Source organism: Ochotona princeps, chromosome 1 (genome assembly GCF_030435755.1).
Source record: "Ochotona princeps isolate mOchPri1 chromosome 1, mOchPri1.hap1, whole genome shotgun sequence".
Taxonomy (NCBI): domain Eukaryota; kingdom Metazoa; phylum Chordata; class Mammalia; order Lagomorpha; family Ochotonidae; genus Ochotona; species Ochotona princeps.
In genome coordinates, this window is record NC_080832.1 from 13,710,527 (window position 1) to 13,732,610 (window position 22,084).

The 22,084-nt window shown below is 51.4% G+C and overlaps 1 protein-coding gene across 4 annotated transcripts; it reads left to right on the plus strand.

The window, feature by feature from the left end:
* Nucleotides 1-474: 474 nt before the first annotated feature.
* On the plus strand, nucleotides 475-20,673 carry ZBTB2 (zinc finger and BTB domain containing 2). 4 transcript variants are annotated; one of them, XM_058664407.1, is made up of 3 exons: nucleotides 475-789; nucleotides 13,471-13,655; nucleotides 19,076-20,673. In XM_058664407.1, exons 2-3 carry the CDS (start codon nucleotides 13,483-13,485, stop codon nucleotides 20,445-20,447), a joined length of 1,545 nt encoding a protein of 514 aa, XP_058520390.1. In that variant the 5' UTR covers nucleotides 475-789; nucleotides 13,471-13,482; the 3' UTR covers nucleotides 20,448-20,673. The 4 variants fall into 4 exon arrangements, with proteins under 4 accessions (XP_058520390.1, XP_058520335.1, XP_058520512.1 ...); XM_058664352.1 differs by lacking the exon at nucleotides 475-789 and adding an exon at nucleotides 1,140-1,267; XM_058664529.1 differs by lacking the exon at nucleotides 475-789 and adding an exon at nucleotides 2,240-2,413.
* The last annotated feature ends 1,411 nt before the right edge of the window (nucleotides 20,674-22,084 follow it).

Consider the following 22,084-nt stretch of genomic DNA (forward strand, 5'->3'; position numbering starts at 1 on the left):
TAAGCACGACCACCAGGGTCTCCAACTCCAGCAGAGCACTCCACAGAAGCCCAGACTTTCACAGGAGAGTAAACCCTTCTCAAACCATGCAGCTGGCCCGCACACCTCGGCTTCGAGAACAGTTCCTGCAACCAGCCAGCGGCTCCCGGACACACTGCACAGCCCGCAGCCCCTGCATGCAGCCCCCGACACTCGGGCTGACCGCCAACCGCCGCCGGCACCGTCGGTGCACACTATCCCCCCGGCTGTCAAGCCCGCAGACTACAACCTCAGCGCACACGGGACTCGGTCCCAGGACTAAAGCGCAGGCCGAGGGACCGCTCGGCGGGCAGGCGCGCCCGGGGACCCGTGCCCCCCGAAGCACCCGACGCGGACGAGGGGCCGGTGCAGATGCAAGTTCTGGCCGGCCCGGCGCTGCACATGGCTTGCAGGAGTTTGGCCGCAGCCGAGCGCCGAGCCCGGGCGGCGGCGGCGGGAGCGGCGGGAGGCGGAGGCGGGCGGGCGGGCGGGGGCGGGGAGCGGCCGGGGGGCGGAGGGGGCCCTGGCCGCCACGGCTCGCTCGCCGCCTCTCCCCCCCGGCGGGAGCCGCTCGCAGCCTCTCTGCACGAGTCGCTCCGCTCTCTCGGTCATGTGACCTTAACGTAACCGGACAGGAAAAGCCCCGCCGCCGCCGCCGCCGCCGCGCCGGAGACACCGACCGCGGCGGCAGCAGCAGCAGCAGCGAGCGGCGGGGAGGACAGCGCGGCCGACGCGGCCCAGCGGCGCCTCCTGCACGCTCCCCGCCGACAGGTAAGCGCGCACGGCCTCCGCCGTCCCGGGGCCGGGACCCACGTGCCTCCGCTGCCGCCGTCCCGGGGTCCGGGCTCCGCCGAGGCGGAGGGCGGCCGGGGCTGGCCAACGGTTCCGGCGGCGGCAACAAAGCCGGCGGGCGCCCGCCCCGCGGCCCGAGCCCCGGCCGCCCCGCGCGCCCGGGCCCCGGTGCTGGCGAGCGAGGGGCGGGAGCGACCGCGCCCGGCGCCGCCGGGGCTCTGGCCGCCTGACAAAACCATCCCCGGAGCCGGGCGGCGGCGGCGGCGGCGGCGGCTCCATCCGGGGCTCGCGCGCGGGGGAGGGGACGGAAGCCGAGAGGGCGGGAAGGGGGCGGCTCGCGTTCCGGGCCCCGCCGCCGCCGGTGCCTCCCTGCCCGCCGCCACCCCCAAGGGCGTCCGGGCGGCGGCGGCGGCCGGCGAGCGTCCCGCGCTGGAGCCCCGGGGAGCGGGCCCGTCAGGTGCGTACTCCTCCCGGCGCCGCCTCCTCCTCCTGCTGCTGCTGCCGTCGCCGGCGGCGGAGGCGGCCAGGCCGCGAGCTGCGGAAGTGGGCTGGGAGGGAGGGCAGCGCGCAGGGAGGGGGAGGGGAGGGATCCGGTCGGACCGGAGCAGGCCCGGCCTCTCTGGCGCTTCTCCCAGCGGCCGCGGCTCCGACAGCTGCTGCCGCTCCCGCGCCGGCTCCGCCTCCCGGCCGGCGGGCGGGGGCGCGCACGCGCGCTTCCGGCCCGCGCGGGTCTCGCGCTGTCTGCGACTCTCGCGCGCGCTCTCCGCGCCGCGCCCCGCCCCCCCGGCCCGGGCACAGCGCGCGGCGTAGGCGTCGCCATTGTGTCCCCGTACACACGCGCGCGCGCGCTCGCGCGGCGGGACGTGGGGCCGGCGCGCGCACGCACGCTGGCTCGCACGCACGGGGCCGCGGGCCGGAGGGGGAGGGCAGGAGGGCGGCCCGGCACGGCCCCTCAGGCCTCGGGGAGGAGCGGGGAGGACCGCGGGATCCGGGCTCCGCCCTCCGGAGGCGGACGCCTCGCGGGGCCGCCTGGCGCCCGGAGCGCCCTCCCGCCCCTGTGGGAAAGCCGAGCCCTCGGCCCGCCGCGGCGCTGCGGTCTGCCGCCTGGGGCCGCCAAACCTCCCCGGCGACCATGAATTTTTAAACAAGGCCGCAGAGACAAGTGTCGACCGGAGCCGAGGAGGAAGCGAGGCGGGGGCGAGGGGGCGGTCTGTGGTTTTTCTCGGCCGGTGGAGTGAAAAGGGCGGAAAGAAGCTGGCCGCGCGACCGGCCCGGGGCACCTGCAGCAGCACCCTGCTCCCGCCCCGGAGTGCGCCTGGGGAGCTGGGCCAGGCTCCTCGCACCCCCAGACAATGGAGCCAGTTAGTGTGGCCGTGTGGGTTCTATCCATATTCATGGGTTATTCATGGGTTTCAGTAAATAAAGCTGTAAGCAAAGCCCCCAGCACGACTTATACATCTCCTCGGTGGTCCAGGTGGCCCTAGAGGCATGCCCTGACCTTTACCCTGGGGAAGCCCCGCAGCCAGGTGTGGTCCTAAATTTTAATATAAAATCACAAGTAGGACGTTTAAATCTTCATTCCCCCAACTGATCAGAAACCAAGGTTAGCTGGTTATTTCTGTTTTGCATTCTGAATAACCTTGCCATAATATATCCAGGGTGTTTTGAGACTGTTAAAAGGTAGTTTAGAAGGAGGAAGTAATTAACCACTAATATTGCATCACTTTAAATTGGACCATTCTTGTTCAGTAATCTCATGGCTTATGTGGGGTTTTTTGGCCTGTGATGAACACCTGAATTCCTAAAGCACAGGCAGTGTTCCGCAGTGACAGCTGGGGAGCAGCAGTACCAGTAGCACCCCAACGCTAGGTGGGACGCCCAGCTGCCTCCTCCCCAGTCTCCTGTTCAAGCAGAGTGCATGTAAACTCCCCCAAAACACTGTTGGCAGAAAACACTAACTCAGGGGGGGAAAATGCTGTGTCCTTTGTAAGGTGATGTGAAATGATTGGGGGTATGTATCCTAACAGCCTAATGGGGGAACCTGTGGTCCTGTGGTTGGCTGTGTCCACTTCAGGTGTCTAAGAAGCTGGATATGCTTTCTCCTGCTTGGAATTATCTGAATACGTGGGGGCTTGAACAAGTTGGTGGGCAAGAAGAAATATAAAATTTATTTTGTTGTAAATAAAATTTTTAAAGATTTATTTGTTTTTTTTTGGAAAGACAGATTTTATACAGAGGAACAGAGGAGCGACAGAAAGATCCTGCATCCACCAGTTCACTCCCCCAGTGACCGCAACGGCCCAGAACTGATTCAGTTCTAAGCCAGGAGCCAGGAGATTTTTCCAGGTCTCCCACACAGGTACAGGGTCCCAAGGCTTTGGGCTGTTCTCGACTGCTTTCCCAGGCCACAAGCAGGGAGCTGGATGGGAAGTGGAACAGCTGGAACCCAAACCAGTGCCCATATGGGATCCTGGCACTTGCAAGGATTTAACCACGGAGCCATCGTGCCAGAACCCAAAATAAGCATGTTTACGGTTCAGTTTCCACAGCCTGTTTGAGGTCCCTTCACAGAGGTAGGAAGTGAAAGAAACACTGAGGCCGCAGCGTGATGCGCGCTGACTACGATCAGCCTCTGCAGCAGTGGCACGCCTGCCATTTCCGCTGCCTCAGCGCTGTGTTCTCAGGCCCACCCACTTTTTCTCGTAGAAACTGGCAAAGTAAACAAGTAGGAGTGGTGCCAGACTGTGGCCAGAAAGGCAGACTGAAAGAACAGCCGAGATCTTGACCAAACAGCCAAGAATGCAGCTGACCACAGGGCATTGCGCCTTTTCCTGTGTCCTTATGCTCTTCAGGGATCCAGCCATGACTTTGGAAACCTAAAAGAAATTGAATTTTTAATTTTTCTGAATGAAAAAAATAATTGTCAACGATTCTAAATGTTAGATGAGTTTTGTTGTTCCTAAAGACAAAGAGAGAGGCTGCTTCCAGGCTTGTTCACTCCTCAGAAAGTCCACAGTGGCTGGGTGCTAAAACCAGGAGCCAGGGACCCTGTGGAAGCCTGTCACATGGGCAGCAAGAGGCTGCAGTGAGGCAGGAATCCTACACAACATGTCCTCTGAACACTAACCTGGGTCTAACCAATAAGCCAAACACAAACTCCTGGAGAATATTTCCAAGATCTTTTTTATGCTCGGATAGGTTGTAATTTTTACCAGCAAATTGGCATGATTTAGGCAAAGCAAGTTAAGCCAAGGCTTGTGACAGTGGCATCTCATACTTGAGAGCTGATTTGAGTCAACGGCTCTGCTTCCAATCCAGCTTCCTGCTAATGTGTCTGGGAATACAGCAGATGGTGTCCGAAGCCGCTGCCACCCACGCTGAGGACCCAAACAGAGTTCCAGCCTGGCCCAGCCTTGGCTCTTCTATTTGGGGAGTGAACCAACAGATGGAAAATTCTCTTTCTATGTCATTCTGCCTTTCAAGTAAATAAATCTTAACAAAGGAATAGTCTAACGTGGCCGTCTGTGATCGTATGTAAATATCCTTAAATACACCTGTAACACTAAGCCTTTAGAATCAGCACTGTCTGGCCCGTGTGGTAGCCTAATGGCTAAGGTCTTCACCTTGCATGCACTGGGGTCCCATATGGGTACCAGTGTGTCCCAGCTGTTCCACTTCCCTTCCAGCACCGCATTTATGAGCTGGGAAAACAGTCGAGAACGGCCCAAAGCCTTGGGACCCTGCACCGGCATGAGAGACCTGGAAGAAGCTCCTGGCTCCTGGCTTTGGATTGGCTCAGCTCTGGCTGTTGTGGCCACTTAGGGAGTGAAGTGGCGGACAAAAGGATATCTATCTTTCTCTCTCTCCCTCTGTCCCTCCCTCTGCCCCCTTTACTCTCTCTCTTTCTCCTCCGTTCTCTCTATAAATCTGTTTTTCCATAAAAATAATTTTTTTTAAAAATCAGCATCAGCACTATCATAAAAATGATTAATCACAGATCTCTGACCTACTTCTTTCTACCTAACACTTAAAAAGTGTCCCTGAAATGCCTGCTTTTGATGTGAACTTAAATTTTGAAACTAGCTTTTAACATAAACATAAGCAAAATGTAATTGAAAAAGATAAGTCTTTTACACATGTGATGCTTTTCAATGTGAAAATGAGACTGTTAGTTGGTTTGTGCCTCACCTTTTCCAGTTACTCTGGAAGAAGGTTGACTAAAGAAATATCAAGAATAGCACACAGTCCATTGTCACAACTACGTAAGATGTATTTCCTTACCTTTGAAATACAGCTTTAAAATATATTGAAAGTCAAATGATCAGCCCCATTCAAGGTTACTTCACCAGCCCTGCAGTATTAATAATTTATAGTAGTAATTGGAAAAGCAGTTTTTCATCCTGGTAAGTGGTCTGCACTGCTTGGAAGAATCTGTCTTCCTTGTGGGTAATGCTTCCTCGTGCCCTATGCATTACCATATTCATTTATACTTCACTTCAATAAAGGCGAGGACTTTGCAGGATTCTGTTAGTGCACTTGAGTTGGGCGGTCTAAGTGGTATTTAATGTCTTTGGAAATCTATTCTCTTTAAAAGGTGAATTCATCAATTCCCCGAAGCTGCTTTGTTCTTCTTTTCCTTTGGTGTCCCCTTCGGCTGCACCTCTGAGATGAGTAGCTGGAGTTCACGTGCAACATGGGGCACCTGCATCCCAAATTGGAGTGCCTGGCTCCCAGCTCTGTCCCTGCTCCTCGTTCCAGAGTGCTGCTAATATGCACTCTGGGCTGCAGCAGATGCTGGATGGCCCAAGTGCTTGGGTCTCCGGCCACTCAGTTGGGGATTGAGTGCTGTTCCTGGCTCCAGCCTCAAGCTCTAGCTGTTACAGCTGTTCAGAGAAGGAGCCAGCAGCAGGAGAACTCTCTCCCTGCTTTCCAAATAACATGAAGGTTTAAAAAAGAAAAAAATGAGGACAGACTCTCAGAACTTTAAAACGGTTAAAATGGAACAAGAATCCAGCCGCCTGCCCAGGGCTCAGCCACATGCTGTGTGGTGGGGACTGGAAGCGCTTGCTTGACCGCGAGAGAGCATCCTGTGAGCAAAGCGGGATCAAACCACAGCACTGCAGGACCTGAATGTTTGACCTTGGAAAGTGTTTGTTTTAAAACTTCAACATGACTACTCATGTGGCTTGTAGTCCTTGAATTTACTGAAGAAAGAGACTAGCCATGGTAGTTTTACATACTTTTTTGAAGATCTTCTCCACTTTACTTGAATTTCATTTTTTTTTTTCATCTTCCTATGATCTTGTTGAAGTTTTCTCCTACTTGAAGAAGACATTCCGTCAAAATCCACTTGGAAGCACTGCCTGCCTCTCCATCTTGTCTCCAGTTCTCTCTGCTCACTGTTGTAGTTTAGAGATGACACGCTAGTTCTCGTTTAGTTGGAGTCTTTAAAATTTTACTTGTCAGTGTTGTGCGAGGAGGTTTTGTGCAGGTCTTCAGTTCCATGTCTGACTGTCAGCGCCTGTGTGGGTAGAATCGGTAAAAATTTGCGAGAGGTGCTTGGGAGCAAGCAAGCAGGCTCTTCCCCACCACCTGGGCTCCCTGCCCCCTATGCTACCTCAGGCAACTGCCAGGATCCGCCAGGATCCATCTATTCGCTTGTTGAAGTCAGTCCAGTGCGCAGCCCTCTGGGACCCTTTGATCTTCCCTGCCTGCCTCCATCTCTGTCTGTTCCACCAGCCAATCCTGTTGGTTTTTCATCTTCTGAGTATCTTCAGAGTCCTGCCCGTGTTTGCCCGTCCTCATCACCAGCTCAGCTGTCCTCTTTTTTCTGGGCTCCTAGCCTGTCTCTCCTGCAGGTCACTTTCTAGCATATCTCCCCTCTCCTCTCCTGATTCTCCAGTTTAGTGACTTTTGCAATGGAAATGACCTGACCACACAGGTCGGGGTGGCCTTCTGTTGGGGCTATCTCACTGTGTCACCAGGCTCAAGATCCCCTTCTTGACAATCCTAAAGGAAACCCCCGTCTCCAGCCCAAGTGTCTGTCCTCGTTCTTCTCAAGCTCTTTGTCCTGCAGCATAATTATGAACTGTAAACCAATACTCAGAACTTCATTATAAATGGGAGGTGAGGTCACTTTTCACAGAGCTCTGTTCGCTAGAGTGCTCTCCACGTGCTCACAACAGGTGGCTGGGCCAGGCTCAAGTTGAGAGCTGGTAAACCAGTCCGGGTCTCCCAAGCCCACATGGGGGATGAGACCCCAATTACATAAACTACTGTGACTGTTGCCACTGAGTGACAGAACATGCATTAGTAGGAAGCTGAAATTCTCCCTGGAAGTGGGATGTGAACCCGGGTGCTCTAAAATGGGATGCGGGCACCCTTGGCAGCATCCCACCTGCTGACCCAAATACTTGCCCCAACAAGAGAACTGTTGTCAGCTGAAGTACAGAAAGACAGGTGAACTACTTCCCAGACACTTGGAATAGCCAGGGCCAGGCCAGACTCCAGCCAGGAGCACGGGACCTATCCAGATGCTTTCCCAGAAGTTTGGCAGAGACCCACATACTTGAGCCATTATCTGCTGCCTTCTAGGATGGGTGTTCACAGGAAGCGACTCAGAAGCAGGGTAGACAGGACTCTGATTTGGAAAGTTGGTGCCCCGAGAAGTGTCTGCTGTGCTACATGCCTGGCCCTGCACAAGTGTTTGGAGCAAAAGGTTTGCCTGTTGGAAAGATCATTCCAGCTATTACATTGTGCTGAAATACGGAAGCTGAAACTGGAGGTGGGAAAGGAGTTGGCAACGGAGTAAAGAATTTCAGTAAATGAAGCTTGTGTGACTGAGCAAAGGGGACAACAAATGGATGAACTGAGATTTCCAGGGACTGTTGTCACGTGGTCCCATGTGAGTGCAGGTTTCAGTCCTGGCTGCTGCACTTCTGAGGCAGCTAGTGCTCCTAGCAAAGCAGCAGATAATGGCCCTGCGACAAGCAGATGGAGTTCCTGGTTCCTAGCTTCAGTTGGGGTCGCCTGGGGAGTGAACCATCAGCAGATGAAAGATCTCTCTGCCTCCATCTCTTTCCCTGTACCTTTCTGGAGCTCTGCCTTTCCAATGAATAGACAGAAGAGATTAAGTATGGATGGTCAAAGTATGGTTGATGGCACCATGCAGTGAGCTGGGAATACAAAAGGAACAGGTTTGTTTGCCTAGATTTTATCGTCCTGGGTGCAGGTGGGGTAAGAGGACAGAAAGATTTAAGTTTGATTTTCCCTACACAGTTCCTGAGGACAGCCAACTGTACCTGGATGAGCTCACCCAAGAGCAGCTGTATTAAGAGGCTGTGGCCCAGACACTGAGGGCTGTCGTAGGTGGAGTCGCCGAGGGCAGACCAAACCAGTCTGCACCTGGAAGCAGAGCTGACAGCCTTCACAGGAGGGCAGGTTTGGACCGCCTCCAAGAGATCCAGGGAGCTAGGGTCCTCACAGTGTGGACAGGCCCTTGCCAGACTGGAGGGGGCAGGTGGAGGGACAGCCAGCGATTTCCATGGAGGAGGGACGGAGCCATCGGTGCTGGTGCTGTATCCTTGGCGTGAGCAGCGTTTTCGTGCACACAGAGACTCATGGAACCGAGCAGAAGGACCATGATGAGGAGGAAGGAGAGAAGGAACTGGAAAAGTCAGCTGAGTGGTTCGAGGGCTGTGCGGAGTCACCCCTCTCTCAGTCCTGCCCCGTTCTCAGGCTGGTGCACAGACGGAAGAGTCCAGGGTTCTGTTGTGGCTCTTCTTGAGACAGGCTTTTCTGGTCTCCAAAGTAAGGTTTCAGAAAGTTGACCTGTATGTGAATGTCCTCTCCCCCAAGTGGATTTCAAGCGTGGAACGACTTTTCATTTGGCGTCTTCGCTTCCCCAAGAGCCACAGGGGCACCGGCGTTCTCAGCTCTGTGTTCGAGTACTTAGATCCTTTTGATGTTGCCGAATGGAGAACCTGAAATAACTCCTAGACTCCCTGGAAACAGAAACGTTCGAATGCATTTTTATCATGGCTTCATTCTTAGGCTCAAAGTATAATACTCATATATTATGGTTTGCTTATGAGATGAGAGAACCATACATTCTCAAGTATTGAAGGCTATACCATACATCCATTAATATAAAAGGCAAAAATCTCAATTCTTTGAAAAACATTCATCGTGGTACAGCACGTAAAACTACCGCCTGCAAAGCCAGCACCCAGCTGCTCCACTTCCCATCCACCTCCCTGCTAATGGCCCAAGTAGAACAGTGTAGGAAACCCCAGTGTTGGGGCCCATGCAGCCCACATGGAAGAAGCTCTTGGCTTCTGACTTCAGCCTGGCCCAGCCCTCACCTGCGGATGGACGACATCTCTTTCTCTCTCTAACTCTTTCAAATAAATCTTCAAAAAATAATTTTTTTTTGTATAACATTAAAACAAAGATTATGTGTGCCAGAAATCTCTGTCGGGCCAGGCATGTGGTGCAGTGCTATGGCTCCGCTTGGAATGCTCACATCCTTGTTGGAGTGCTTACGTTCAGAACCCAGTTCAGCTTGCAATTCCAGCTTCCTGTTCATGAGCTCCCTGGAAGACAAACGGATTTTTGAGTGTCTGGGTCCCCATTACCCAGGTGGGAGGCCTCGAATGAGTTCCCTCTTCCCAGCTTCAGCCTGCCCAAGCCGAGCTTAATTTTCCCTGTTTCTGTGGGCAGTTGGGGAGTTCATTCACTGATATGAGATCTCTCCTTGTTTCTAAAACAAAACCAATTGTATAAGAATTAAAAATCTTTATAAAAAAAGAAAATTCATGGGCCAGTATTATGATATAGCAAGTTAAGCCTCTGCTTGACACCTGCGTCCCATATTGGAGTGCCAGTTGGAAAGTCCCGGCTGCTCCTGCTTCCAACTCATCTTCCTTGCAGATTATAACAGGGAAAGCAATGGGTGTACGCTCAAGTGCTTGGGTTCCTGTCATCCATGTAGGTACCTGGATGGCATTCTGCTGCTGGCTTCAGTCTGGCACAGTCCCAGCTAGTTTGTGTGCTCGCTCGCTCACTCTCCATGTTACTCTATCTTGCAAGAAAAAAAGAATTAAAGAATTAAGCCCACTTGAAATTACTTCGATAATGTTGGCAAGCGACTTACCCTCTGTATGCCTGTTTTTTTGCACTTGAAAAAAGGAGGTACCAATGCCTTGAATATCACCAGTACCTTGAATATCTCACTGAAGTTAGTGTGAAATCAAGTGAGACAGCATATGGAAATGGTGGCACCCTTTAAGTAACAGTGGTTCCATCATTATTCTCAAGAGATAAATAGCAACGAGGTGTTGCACTTGAGGCTACCATGATGTCACCTAAAGCTGCCGGGGCCGCAGGTGGGAACATTGGCAGAGTTGTACACCACAGGTATGTCTCAGGACCACATGCGTGTTTTGGAGAGAAGCACTTGACTAAAATAGCGAAGGAAATATCACAAGTCTTTCAGGAGAAAAGCCCTAAGTGCAAACATCCTCATTACATCCTGTTAGAGAGCCATTCCTCTGAAGTGCCCATCGCCTTGCAGCCTGACACTGCGCCTGGCTCTCGGGGGAGCCCCGTGCCTTTCCCTGTCTCTCCACCTTCCTGCCGTGTGTGGTCTCACCTTGGCTGCACAGAGAGATCTGCTGCATCCTCTGCTCGGTTTCCCCAAGTAAAAACGTCATGCTAACTGTAACACGGCTGCACACACCCAGGCCACTGGCAGACGGGGGTGTGGCTGTGGGAGGCTGTATTCTCCCAGGATCCCTCCTGGTGTCCTTCTGCAGTGGTCCCACTCACTCTCTCCCCACTTGCCCCACCATTAGGAATCTATCCTTTGAATAATGTTAAAAGAATCATACAGTACATAACCTCTTAGAATTACCATCTTTTACTGAGCATCAGGGTTTTTTCCTGTAGTTGTAGTTATCCGTAGTACTTAACTGTTCAGTGATTGCTTCTTGTTTCATGCTGTTAGAAATGAAGGTATCATTTTGATGTGAACTTACGTTTTCCTGTTTCTGGAGTAGGTGTCTAGGAGCGCAGGTGCTGATCGGTGCCTAGTTTCTTAACCTCCTAGCTTTGCAGAGTAACTGCACATTTACGCTCCTTCCAGCAAGGTAGGAGGGATCCAGTTTCTCCTCACCCTTGCCAGCATTTGGTATTGGGAATTTTGATTTTAACCGTTTGATGAGTGTGTAGTGATTGTGTTTCTAGTTTATATTTCCTTAGTGGCTAATAAAGCTGAATATTTTCATGTGTCTAACTGCCCTTTGCATATCTTCCTTGGTGAATTATGTCCTTAAGTCTGTTGCACATTTTTTTTTGGTTGAGTTTTGAGAGTTCTTCGTATATTGCAGATCTTGGTCATTCCTCAAAGGAGTAGTTTGCAAAGATTTTCAAATGTACTCTCCATCGCAGTATTCAGCTTTTCAACTGTTTACAGTCCTTCATGAAGCAAAAGTTTATTTAATTCTGATGAAGACCACTTAACAAGTTTTCCTTTTAAGAATTCTGCTTTTGGATGTCAGTTATGAAAACTCTTTTTTTTTTTAAAGATTTATTCAGTTTATTACAAAGTCAGATATACAGAGAGGAGGAGAGACAGAGAGGAAGATCTTCCGTCCGATGATTCACTCCCCAAGTGAGCCGCAACGGGCCGATGCACGCCGATCCGAAGCAGGGAACCTGGAACCTCTTCCGGGTCTCCCACGCGGGTGCAGGGTCCCAAAGCTTTGGGCCGTCCTCAACTGCTTTCCCAGGCCACAAGCAGGGAGCTGGATGGGAAGTGGAGCTGCTGGGATTAGAACCAGCGCCCATATGGGATCCCGGGGCATTCAAGGCGAGGACTTTAGCTGCTAGGCCACGGTGCCGGGCCCAGTTATGAAAACTCTTTACCCAGCTGTAGAGCCTTAAGATTTTTCTCTTTCTTTTTTTTTTTTTTTTCAAGAAGTGTGATGGTTTTGTATTTTACATTTGTGTCCCTGATCCCGTTTGAGTTGATTGTTCTGTAAGGTACAAGACTTAAGACTCTTTTCTTGTTTCTTGTTTTTGTTCTTGCCTGCAGAAGCCCGCTGGCCCGGGACCGTTTGTGCGGGAGCCAGTTGTCCTCCGTGCTCGCTGCTGCACCCTTGCCCTCGCTCAGTGGCGCAGCTTTCTGTGCGTCTGCCTCTGGCTTCTGTCTCCTCTCCCTCTGACTTGTGTGTCTACCCAGTCTCGAGTGCTGAAGCAATGTGACACGACTTGAAACGGGGTGACTGATTCTTCGCACTTCATTATTATGTATTTTTAAATGATTTTTTATTGATTGAATTCTCGTTCTTTTGCCTCTGTATTAAATATTTTGAAATAGTCTTTATATCTTCAAAACAAAAACCTTGCTGAGGTTTTGGGGAAAATGACACCTTTAGCATGTTAGATTTTTCTACTTGTAAATATAGTATGTCTGTCCATTTATTTATATCTTTGATTTCTTTCATCAACATTTTGTGGTCTTCAGCATGCAAGTCCTGCACATGTTAGGGTCACACCTACATATTTCATTTTTCTGAGTTACTGTAAATGAATGAGACTGTTAAGTTCAGTGTGCACTTTGGCATTGCTGGTGTATAAGATTAGCAGCTGATTTGGGGTTCTTTGCATGACTATGACCTTACCAAACTCATGTGTCGGTTCTAGACGTTTCTTGCAAATTCTTTTAAGATCTCTGTGACAAGTATGTTATCTGTCAATAGGGACTGTTTGAGTTCCTCCTTCCTCTGCTTGCCTTTTCCTTGCTCTCTTGTGTTACCATGCTAGCGTAGTGAGAGCAGACCTCTTTCTCCCAGTCTTAGAAAGCAGTCACTGCTTCTCACCATCAAGCATCATATGGAGTATAATGTTGATCAGTGTGCAGTGGGACGGTATCAAATGGTGCAGTGTGGTGATTGGAATGCATTCGGCCAGGGTGCTTGGCTAGGGTCAAGTGTGCATAAAAACAGTTGTAGAATTTGGAGTCAGAATATTTGGATTTAATTTTGACTCCCCCACCTTCTAACTAGATGACCCGGGGCAGATTGCCTATTTGTCTTGAAGCCCATTTTCTCCAACACCACAAAGAGGGTACAGCACCAACCCCCGCTTCCCTCACTCTATGGAAGTGTTAACAGCAAGAAGATGAAAGGATGCGTCAGCTATTGCGTATCCCTGGTAGGTGCGTCCTGTAGCAGCAGGGAGATTGCCTTTTCACCCTGCTTTGCTGTGATCCACACCCCATGACCCTCATCCCTCTGAGGAAGCTTTGACAAACTCTGATGGCTCATTAGCATTTGCATTTGGGGCTTTAAACTATAGGACTGACTGCTCCAGGAGTATGTGTGATGTCAAGGAATTTAAAGCTCACCCTGGGCTTCTCCAGCTACCTTTCTGTGCGCTGCTGCTAAGCAACACTCCTAATTTACCCGCAGTGACCTAATCAGTCAACCTGAGGCAATGGCAGATCCACTTCGGGCGCTGTTGTGAAATCTAAACGAGTTAATTTGTAGAATGCTTTAGCCGTGCCTGACAGCTAAGATAATTACTGTTGGTGACTTTAGAGGACACAGTCTGATTTGTGAATCACCTTTCTTAAAAATAAAATTGTTTGCTTTGCAGATTTTTTAAAAAATGGATTTGGCCAACCATGGACTTATTCTACTGCAGCAGTTAAACGCTCAGCGAGAGTTTGGGTTCCTGTGTGACTGCACGGTTGCAATCGGCGATGTGTACTTCAAGGCACACAAATCAGTTCTTGCTTCATTCTCCAATTACTTTAAGATGTTGTTTGTCCATCAGACCAGGTAACTAAAGTGGTTGATGATAATCGAATGACTGTAGCCTTCCTCGCGGCCAGGCCCCTCTTCCCGCGGAGCCTGGTCTTCGCCTCTTCACCATGGGCTCTGCCTCTCCTGGGCTCCTGGGTGCCCAGTTCCCTGTGGTTAATAGCAAGTGCTTTATTTGGGGATGCCCTGCCCACCACCCCTACCAGGCTGGGCAGGGCCCGTCTGACACAGAGCCCACCCGCCTCCCGTGAGACCTCGGGGTACCCCTCCACTGGGAAGCTTTGTGAGTTCCATGTCCCTTTTTGCCTCCAGCCCTGATACTGTGGCACCCCATCCCTCCCCCCACCACCTCCTGAAACTTCCATGATTTATTCTTGGCTTGAAAGTGCGTTTCTCCAGGTCCCTATTTACTGCCTTAAAGCCTCCCAGTATCTCAGCCTGGTGTTCTCCTTGCTGTTGCTCTTTCTTACAGAAGAAAGCCTCTTGGTGTGTGGGGACACTGTGTTCCTCCCTGCGCATGCTCCCAGGCCCTGCGCTCCCATGGCCGCCCTCACCCTGTGCGCTGTCTGCGGGGAGGGAGCCTGGCTCCCCCAGCACTGGCATCTCTGCAGAGCACCTCACGTGTCTTACCGGGAAAGTGCTGGAAAGGTTCCTCTCTGTCCTTGTGTGTGCTTTCCTATCCCACACGCTTCCTGTTCATTTGCGCTGTGGTTACCACCCCATCACTCCCACTGAAATCATTTCCCAGAAGGTCACCGCTCTTCAAAACCACTGTCCGCCACCGCCTTTGCCGCTGCCTGCTTCCTCCTGAAGGGTTTCTTGCCTGCATCCTGATAACCATTGCCCCTGGGCTTAGCCGTCCCCCCATGCCCACCCTGCGTGGGTGAGGGTCTTGAGCCTCTGTGCCCCTCCTGCCACTCTCTCCGGGGGAGCGTGGCCTTTTCCTGCGGCTTGCCTCTTTCGCTGACTTGCACTCTGTAGCTCTGACCGAGGTCTGTCTGTCTTCAGTACTTTGTTCCCAAGGCCCCAGGCTGCCTCTTGGCATTTAGAGTTGAATCTCCTGCTTTCGTCTCATTTAGCCTCTATAAAGGGCGCCAGGTCTCTTCCCGGAATCGCTCCTGCCTTACCTGTTTTCTTATCCTCAAGTAATGGAGCTGAAAGCTTTCAAACCACATCGAAGCAGTCCCCAACACATATTTTCTTCAAAATTCCTTTCACATTTGTCCTTCTCTTCCCTTTTGCACTCTTGTCTGGGCCTTCATTTTCTACATCACTCTCGGATTTACGTTCCTGGCACTGGTCTGCCTGTGGTGCGTGCCTCTGATTGAGGACGTGTAGCCTGGTGTTCTTCCTCTGATCAGCAGCCACGGAGACGCAGGGTCCTGCAGGCTGGACACGTGTCCTGGCAGCTTCATCAGCTGGGCCTCTCCGGGACACCCCCAGCCTCCAGCTGTGCCACCTGACAAGAGCTTGCACTTGTCCGAGTTGTTCGCCCTGTATTTAACTCCCTTACTTATTTGCAAGTTTCTTGAGGGCAAAAGCTGAGTTTTAGGAATCTCAGGACCACCACAGAGCACAGCTGAGCCAGCTGCAGGAGGAAGGGACTGGGACAGAGTCAAGGAGCCAAGGCAGAGGGCGGTGGCTTGGCTTGGCGCTCCGAGCGTGTTCCCTTGAACTTCACCCAGGTCAAGGTCCTGGCTCACCAGGGCTTTGTATTAGAATTTAACTGTCTTGAAAAACATTTTGCAGAGGAAGGAGTATAAGGTAGTAGGTTTGAATTAAATGCAAGGGGCTTACCTCAAGCAGAGGGTAGCATACAAATGCCTTTGGAGCCAAGGCATGTAATGTTGCTGTAATTGAAGCCCAGGTTTAAGCAGTAGTGGGTGTCACCGCAGCAGGTGTGACATGTGCTCTTTGGGCTGCTGCTTAGTGGCCAGCGTGCCCGCCTCTGTGCACAGAATTCAAGCTGAGTCACACCCAGGACGGCAACCAGGGCTTTGACGCATCACTTCCTGTGTCAGGAACAGTGGCCCGGCTGCTTGCTCAGTCTTCAGGTGAATTTGGTGCCCGTTGTATGTCCTGCACTTGCCACTAGGGGGTCTCTGACTTCTGTGTTGAAATCACATAAGACTGCAAACTGAGCTGGCAAAAATGAACTGAGACACTGGGCTCGCTCACTATAGTGTTTCACATTGTTTTTGAACACTTATTTTAAAATACTGGTGAAGGGGCCCAGCATGGTAGCCTAGTGGCTAAAGTCCTTGCCTTGCATGCACCGGGATCCATATGGGTGCCGGTTCTAATCCCGGCCGCCCCACTTCCCATCCAGCTCCCTGCTTGTGGCCTGGGAAGGCAGTCGAGGACGGCCCAAGGCCTTGGGACCCTGCATCCATGTGGGAGACCCAGAAGAAGCTCCAGGCTCCTGGCTTCGGATTGGCTCAATTCCAGCCATTGCGCTCACTTGGGGAGTGAATCATCGGGTGAAAGATCTTTCTCTCTGTCTCCTCTCTGTATATCTGACTTTGCAATGAAAAAATAAATAAAATCTTTAGAAAATACTACTGAAGAAGAATTTGAAAATGGAAATCACTGTGAAAAGGCATACAGATAACTTGTAGCTACACTGAAACTACTATGTAAAAAAGTTTCCTGCCAAACTGACCCCTGCCAAAGGCAGCACTTAGATGTGATTACATTGCGGAGGGCAGACTGCTGCCTGGCAGGAGCAGCGGTTCAAGATGGAAGGGCTGAAACAAGGCACTGGAACCTCACCGGTGCCGCCTGTTTGTTCTTGTCGTGTGTGTGCGCATGTGTGCACATGTGTTTCTGCTTTCCAGAATACGTTTTGAAGTAAACAAATCAAAATAAATTGGTGTCTGGAGACACTCGCTGGCCCCAGGGCCCCTGGCTCATCCTCCTGGCGCTCAGCAGCTCCGCAGGCCTGGCTGTGTGCTCCCCGCTGCTCCCTGCCCAGCAGCAGGGGCTGCACTGAGAGTGCAGGGCTGTGCACTGAGCACTCAACAGCCCTGCAGCAGCAAGTGGGAGCGCCAGCGCTGGTCTGCAAAGGGACGCTGCTCAGAAGTGCCTGGCGTGGATGTTGCTGCGCAAGTCCCCTTTGGGCTTTGGCAGGGGTGTCTGCTGAAGGGCATCACAGGCCCACCCTCCCCTGGAAGACCCTTCAGCGCCTACCCAGAAAAGGAGCCGTCAGTGTGAAGTCATCTAAAGGCAGAAGTGTTTTCCCATTTCTCTGCCAGGTCCTAGGTTGGCCCCCAGTCCTTCCTGGCCCTAGAGTTGATTGTATCTCTAAAGCCTTCTTTACTACATATTGTCCCTGAAGCTTACTTGAAATAGAGCATTTCCTCCGAGCACACTGCATGCATTACTGTTGGGGCACATCTTGTGCTTAAAGACCACTCGCATTCATATTCCTACGTAAAGGGATACTTAAGAACTCCAAATAGAGTTGTGAATGATTAGTGTGTCTTTTTAAAAAAGAGAGAGAGAGAGAAATAGTCACAAATACTTATTTTCTTCCCATCACATTGCCAAAGGAATGCTAGTTTTTTTTATGCTTGTTTTTCTTCTTTGGCTTTTACGCTTTGTCATTTTCGTGCGGCTGCACATAGGCTTTCCAGTCTACACATCGATAGCAGTATTGTCTCTTTCCGAATCTTCCAAAATTCTGTTAAATCATTTTTTTTCTTTCTAAAACTGAACAAATTGATACATTTAGAAGAGGGGGTATACTGCTAGTATTTTTGCACACTGAAACCTAATGAACATAGTTGCTCAAAGGACCTATAGGAGTTATAAGAAACAAAGGTCGTAGAATTCAAAATGATAGCATTCCAGGGGGGCTGTCTGTACAGCTGAAGGATTCCTTGGCTCTAGGCAGACTCGCTCAGTGCGTGATGCCTAAGCCCTGTGAGCTACAGACATTTATATCACTAGTGTTTTTATTTTTTATTTTGTTTAATTTACTTGAAAGACAGAGTTACAGAGAGAGGGGAGAAAGATCTTCCACCACTGGTTTGCTCCCCAAATGGCGACAGTAGCCAGGACTGGGCCAGGGCACAGCCGGGAGGAAGGAGCTTCATTTCTCACACGAGTACAGGGGCCCAAGGGCTTGGGCTTTCCTCCATCACCTTCCCAGGTGCAGTAACAGGGAGCTAGATCAGAAGTGGAGCTGCTGGGACTTGAACCAACATCCATGTGGGGTGCTGGCATCACAGGAGACAGCTTAACCAGTGAAGCCACAATACCAGCCCCACATCATTGGATTCTCGGGGATGCATTAGAGTTTGTCATGACTGGGAAGTTTCGGGGGGAATTCTTCCTTAATGCTGGTGCTTCTGAAATGGTGCACACAGAAAAATCTAAGTTGGAGAGTCAGCAGTACCACCATTGGTGGCATTTTGGAGGTGATGTAGTCCACCCCAAGTGCCACACAAGGCAGTTTTGGTGTTCTCAGGACCTTGGTGTGGCGGCTGTGCAGTCAGATGCAGATTCCCACCTGCCCTGGCACTCATCTGACATTACCTCCATGACGGCAAGGCCCCGGGATCCCAACCAGCCCAGTGAGAAGCAGTGGAGGGAGGGAGGCGGTGCATGGAGAGCTGACTGGTGCTGATGACTGTACTGTTCTTTTGTTTGTTTTTAAGATTTACAATTTCGTTGAAAGGCAGACTTACACAGAGAGGAAACAGACAGAAATCTTCATCCACGGCTTCACTCCCCGGATGACCACAGCAGTGCCAGGATCCCTGGAGCTTCCAGGCCTCCCGCACGGGTGCAGAGGACCAAGCACTGGGGCAGTCTTCCACTGCTTTCCCAGGCGGATTGGCAGAGACCGGGCTGGGACTGGAGCAGGAGCCTGTGCTGTGGCAGGCTACTCCACCTGCAGCGTGAGCATCCCTTATGGGCACTGTTTGTGTCCCGACTGCTTCACATTTAGAGAGTGAGCCAGTAAATGGGAGAGCTAAGAGGTGGAGTAGCCGGGACTCAAACCAGTGCCCATATGGGATGCTAGCAGCATGGACACTGGCTTTACCCACTACACAATACCACCAGTCCCTGGTGACTGCACTAGATAGGCGTAGGGTTGTCCTGGAGCCAGCCTTCCCTGTCCTTCCCATCACTTGAGATGCCAGTGCTGCGGCAAGCAGGCAAGGTCACTTCTGATTGCTCAGCAAGGTTTGGTGTGTCGCTGTGAGGCTCATGCTCACCCTGAGCTCCATTGGCTGATGCGACTTACAAGATTCCCTCCTGTGCCCCAGACTTGTAGCTGACAGATCTGGCAGTCAAACAGCAAAGAGAATGTCATAAGCCAACAGTCGGGAATGGGGCATGTTGTTGTGGGTTTTGTCCTCGGGCGTGGCGTTATTGTTGGAGACATCTCTTGCCACTTACTCAGCAGGTCTTTTTCTGGTTTCTTTCAGTGAGTGTGTCCGTTTGAAGCCCACTGACATTCAGCCCGATATTTTCAGCTATCTCCTGCACTTGATGTACACGGGGAAGATGGCGCCCCAGCTCATCGATCCTGTCCGTCTGGAGCAGGGGATCAAGTTTCTGCACGCCTACCCGCTGATCCAGGAGGCGAGCCTGGCCAGCCAAGGAACCTTCTCGCACCCTGATCAGGTTTTCCCGCTGGCTTCTTCCTTGTATGGCATCCAGATTGCCGATCACCAGCTGAGACAAGCCACCAAGATCCCTGCTGTCCCTGAGAAGCTGGGGCGAGATCCGAGGCCTCAGGCTGCCAGGATGAGCCAGGAGCCAGTGCCCGAGGCCTCCCAGCTCTCCCAGCTGCCTCCCAACCTGGCCCAACTGAATCGGACAAACATGACTCCCTCAGACCCACTGCAGACCTCACTGTCCCCGGAACTGGTTTCCACTCCCGTCCCTCCCCCTCCTCCTGGAGAGGAGACCAATATGGAAGCCTCATCCTCTGACGAGCAGCCCGCATCCCTCACGATTGCTCACGTGAAACCAAGCATCATGAAGAGGAACGGAAGCTTCCCAAAGTACTACGCCTGCCACCTGTGCGGCCGACGCTTCACCCTGCGGAGCAGCCTGCGAGAGCACCTGCAGATTCACACTGGGGTGCCTTTCCCGTCCAGCCAGCAGGGCGAGAGCCGTGTGCCCCTGGCCCTCTGCAGCAATGCAGCGGACCTCGGCAAGGACCCCTTGGAAGTGCCTGAGGCGGGCATGATCAGTGACAGTGAACTGCAGCACGTGTCCGACTCCCCAGTCATCGACGGACAGCAGCAGTCAGAGACGCCGCCGCCCTCCGACATCGCCGACATTGACAACCTGGAGCAGGCCGACCAGGAGCGGGAGGTGAAGAGGCGGAAGTACGAGTGCACCATCTGTGGACGCAAATTTATCCAGAAGAGCCACTGGCGGGAGCACATGTACATACACACCGGGAAGCCTTTCAAATGTAGCACTTGTGACAAGAGTTTCTGCAGGGCCAACCAGGCTGCCCGCCACGTGTGCCTCAACCAGAGCATCGACACCTACACCATGGTGGACAAACAGACCCTGGAGCTGTGCACGTTTGAGGAGGGCAGCCAGATGGACAACATGCTGGTACAGACCAACAAACCCTACAAGTGCAACCTGTGTGACAAAACGTTCTCGACTCCCAGTGAGGTGGTGAAACATCCATGCCAGAACCAGAACTCGGATGTTTTTGCCCTGGGTGAGGGACGCTCCATTCTGCTGGGCAGTGGGGACTCTGAGGTCACGGAAGCTGAACACCCGGGGTTAGCTTCCATCAAAAAGGAACAGGAGACTGTATTATTGGACTGAATGTTACTTACCTTTTTAAAACAAACAAAAAACTTGTTTTTACAAAGACTACCTTCCCTCCCTCCCCTTAGTCCCCAAATCAGAACTGAAGTTCTCCATGGCATGATACACACGGGTCCCTGCTCCTTGCTCCCCTTCCCTGTCCTCTCGTCCCCCTTCTGCTTGCCCCCAGCCCCACCTCTGTAAAGGCTTTGTGCATTATAAACCTGGAATATATTGACTTTAATTCAGGGGAAATTGGAAAGATAACGGTCCATAGTACTTACCAACTCCAGGAGATGTGGAGAGGTGTTCGGTTATTTGGAAGCATCCTTGGAACTAATGAAGGGTACATAACAAACCAAAACAACCGGAATGCAATTTGGGAAAGGAAAACTTACGGCTTTTCCTTGGGTAGTAAGTCTTCCTTCTGAGAAAACCAGTGTCAAAAAAAAAACACAGTGTTCTTCTGGAAGTGAGGCCGGGCTCTGTAACTATGCAAAATCTAGAAGGGGTGGGGACGCTTACCACCCTCCAACGCCCTCCAGGTGTGTTACTGCAGAGTGCTTCCTGTGAGATTATGTCCAGTTCAGAAAAAAAAAAAATCACTCATTAAGAAATCTACCTTAACAAAAGAAAAAAGTAATAATGTGATGGCAATCTTAATTTGTGGGGAAAACATGACAAGCTGTGAGTGTGTGTGTTTGCAAGAGGAAACGTGTGGGTATTTGCTGAAAACAGGTGACTTAATGCACACGCCTTATCTAAGCGCTGGCTTCCTTCCAACTGGAGCAACAAAATGCTATACTTCCCATTTCTGACAAATCTGTTATTTTCAAAATCAGATTTCAAAGTACCATTCTATTGATTGTGTTTCTGAATAGAAGCTGCTGTGCCATTTGCTAGCAGTCGCCAGCGGTAAATTCATTTTAGTACCAAGCGGCTGCGTGTACTACAGGGAAAACCTGTGTGTGTGCTACAGGGAGAAGACGTAGGAATGTGGGTGTCTCAAAGGGCAAATGGCGAGCAGATGAAACTTCAGCCACTTTCCCAGTCTACACCGATAGTTCCCTGGCAACATCCGTGAAGCATCGAAATGGCATGGAGAAATCAGGCCCCCCCCCCAAAAAAAATCGATTTGCTATTTGAGGAAAACAAAAAAGTTGGATTTTGAAGTTTATTCTTCAGTTTTTTTAATGCCTAAAGTTTTCTCTATTGGCTTGAAAGCAGTAAGAATATTCCATTGCCTTTCCCTTAGGCCAGCAAGTCTCGAGACAAGTAGGAGCCAGAAATACGGACGGAAGGGGTACACGAGGGGGAGGGGCTAGTTAATAACTACACCGTACGCTATGTTAAAAACGGAAGATCCCGCCATCCTGTCATATGTATAGTTGAGTTCTCAGATTTGTAAGTTTTTATACATCCTTTCATTGAATAAATCTTTAATTAAATGGCTGTGTGACTGTCTTGTGTGTGCGTCTGCCCAGATGGAGCAAGCGTGGGGAGCATTGTACCCCATGTCATTGTCACAGCATCTCCTCCATCTGTAGGGGCTTTGAAAAGCCCCCCTCCCCTAAGTGGCTCTTTTGCTTTTTAAGATTTATTTTTTTATTTTTTTATTGGAAAGTCAGATATACAGAGAGGAAGAGAGACAAAGA

Bases quoted from the DNA above. Each gene is read 5' to 3' on its own strand.
- ZBTB2 (XM_058664407.1), top strand. From the start codon at position 13,483: ATGGATTTGGCCAACCATGGACTTATTCTACTGCAGCAGTTAAACGCT. The intron at 13,656-19,075 runs GTAACTAAAGTG...GGTTTCTTTCAG, and splicing joins TTGTTTGTCCATCAGACCAG to TGAGTGTGTCCGTTTGAAGC.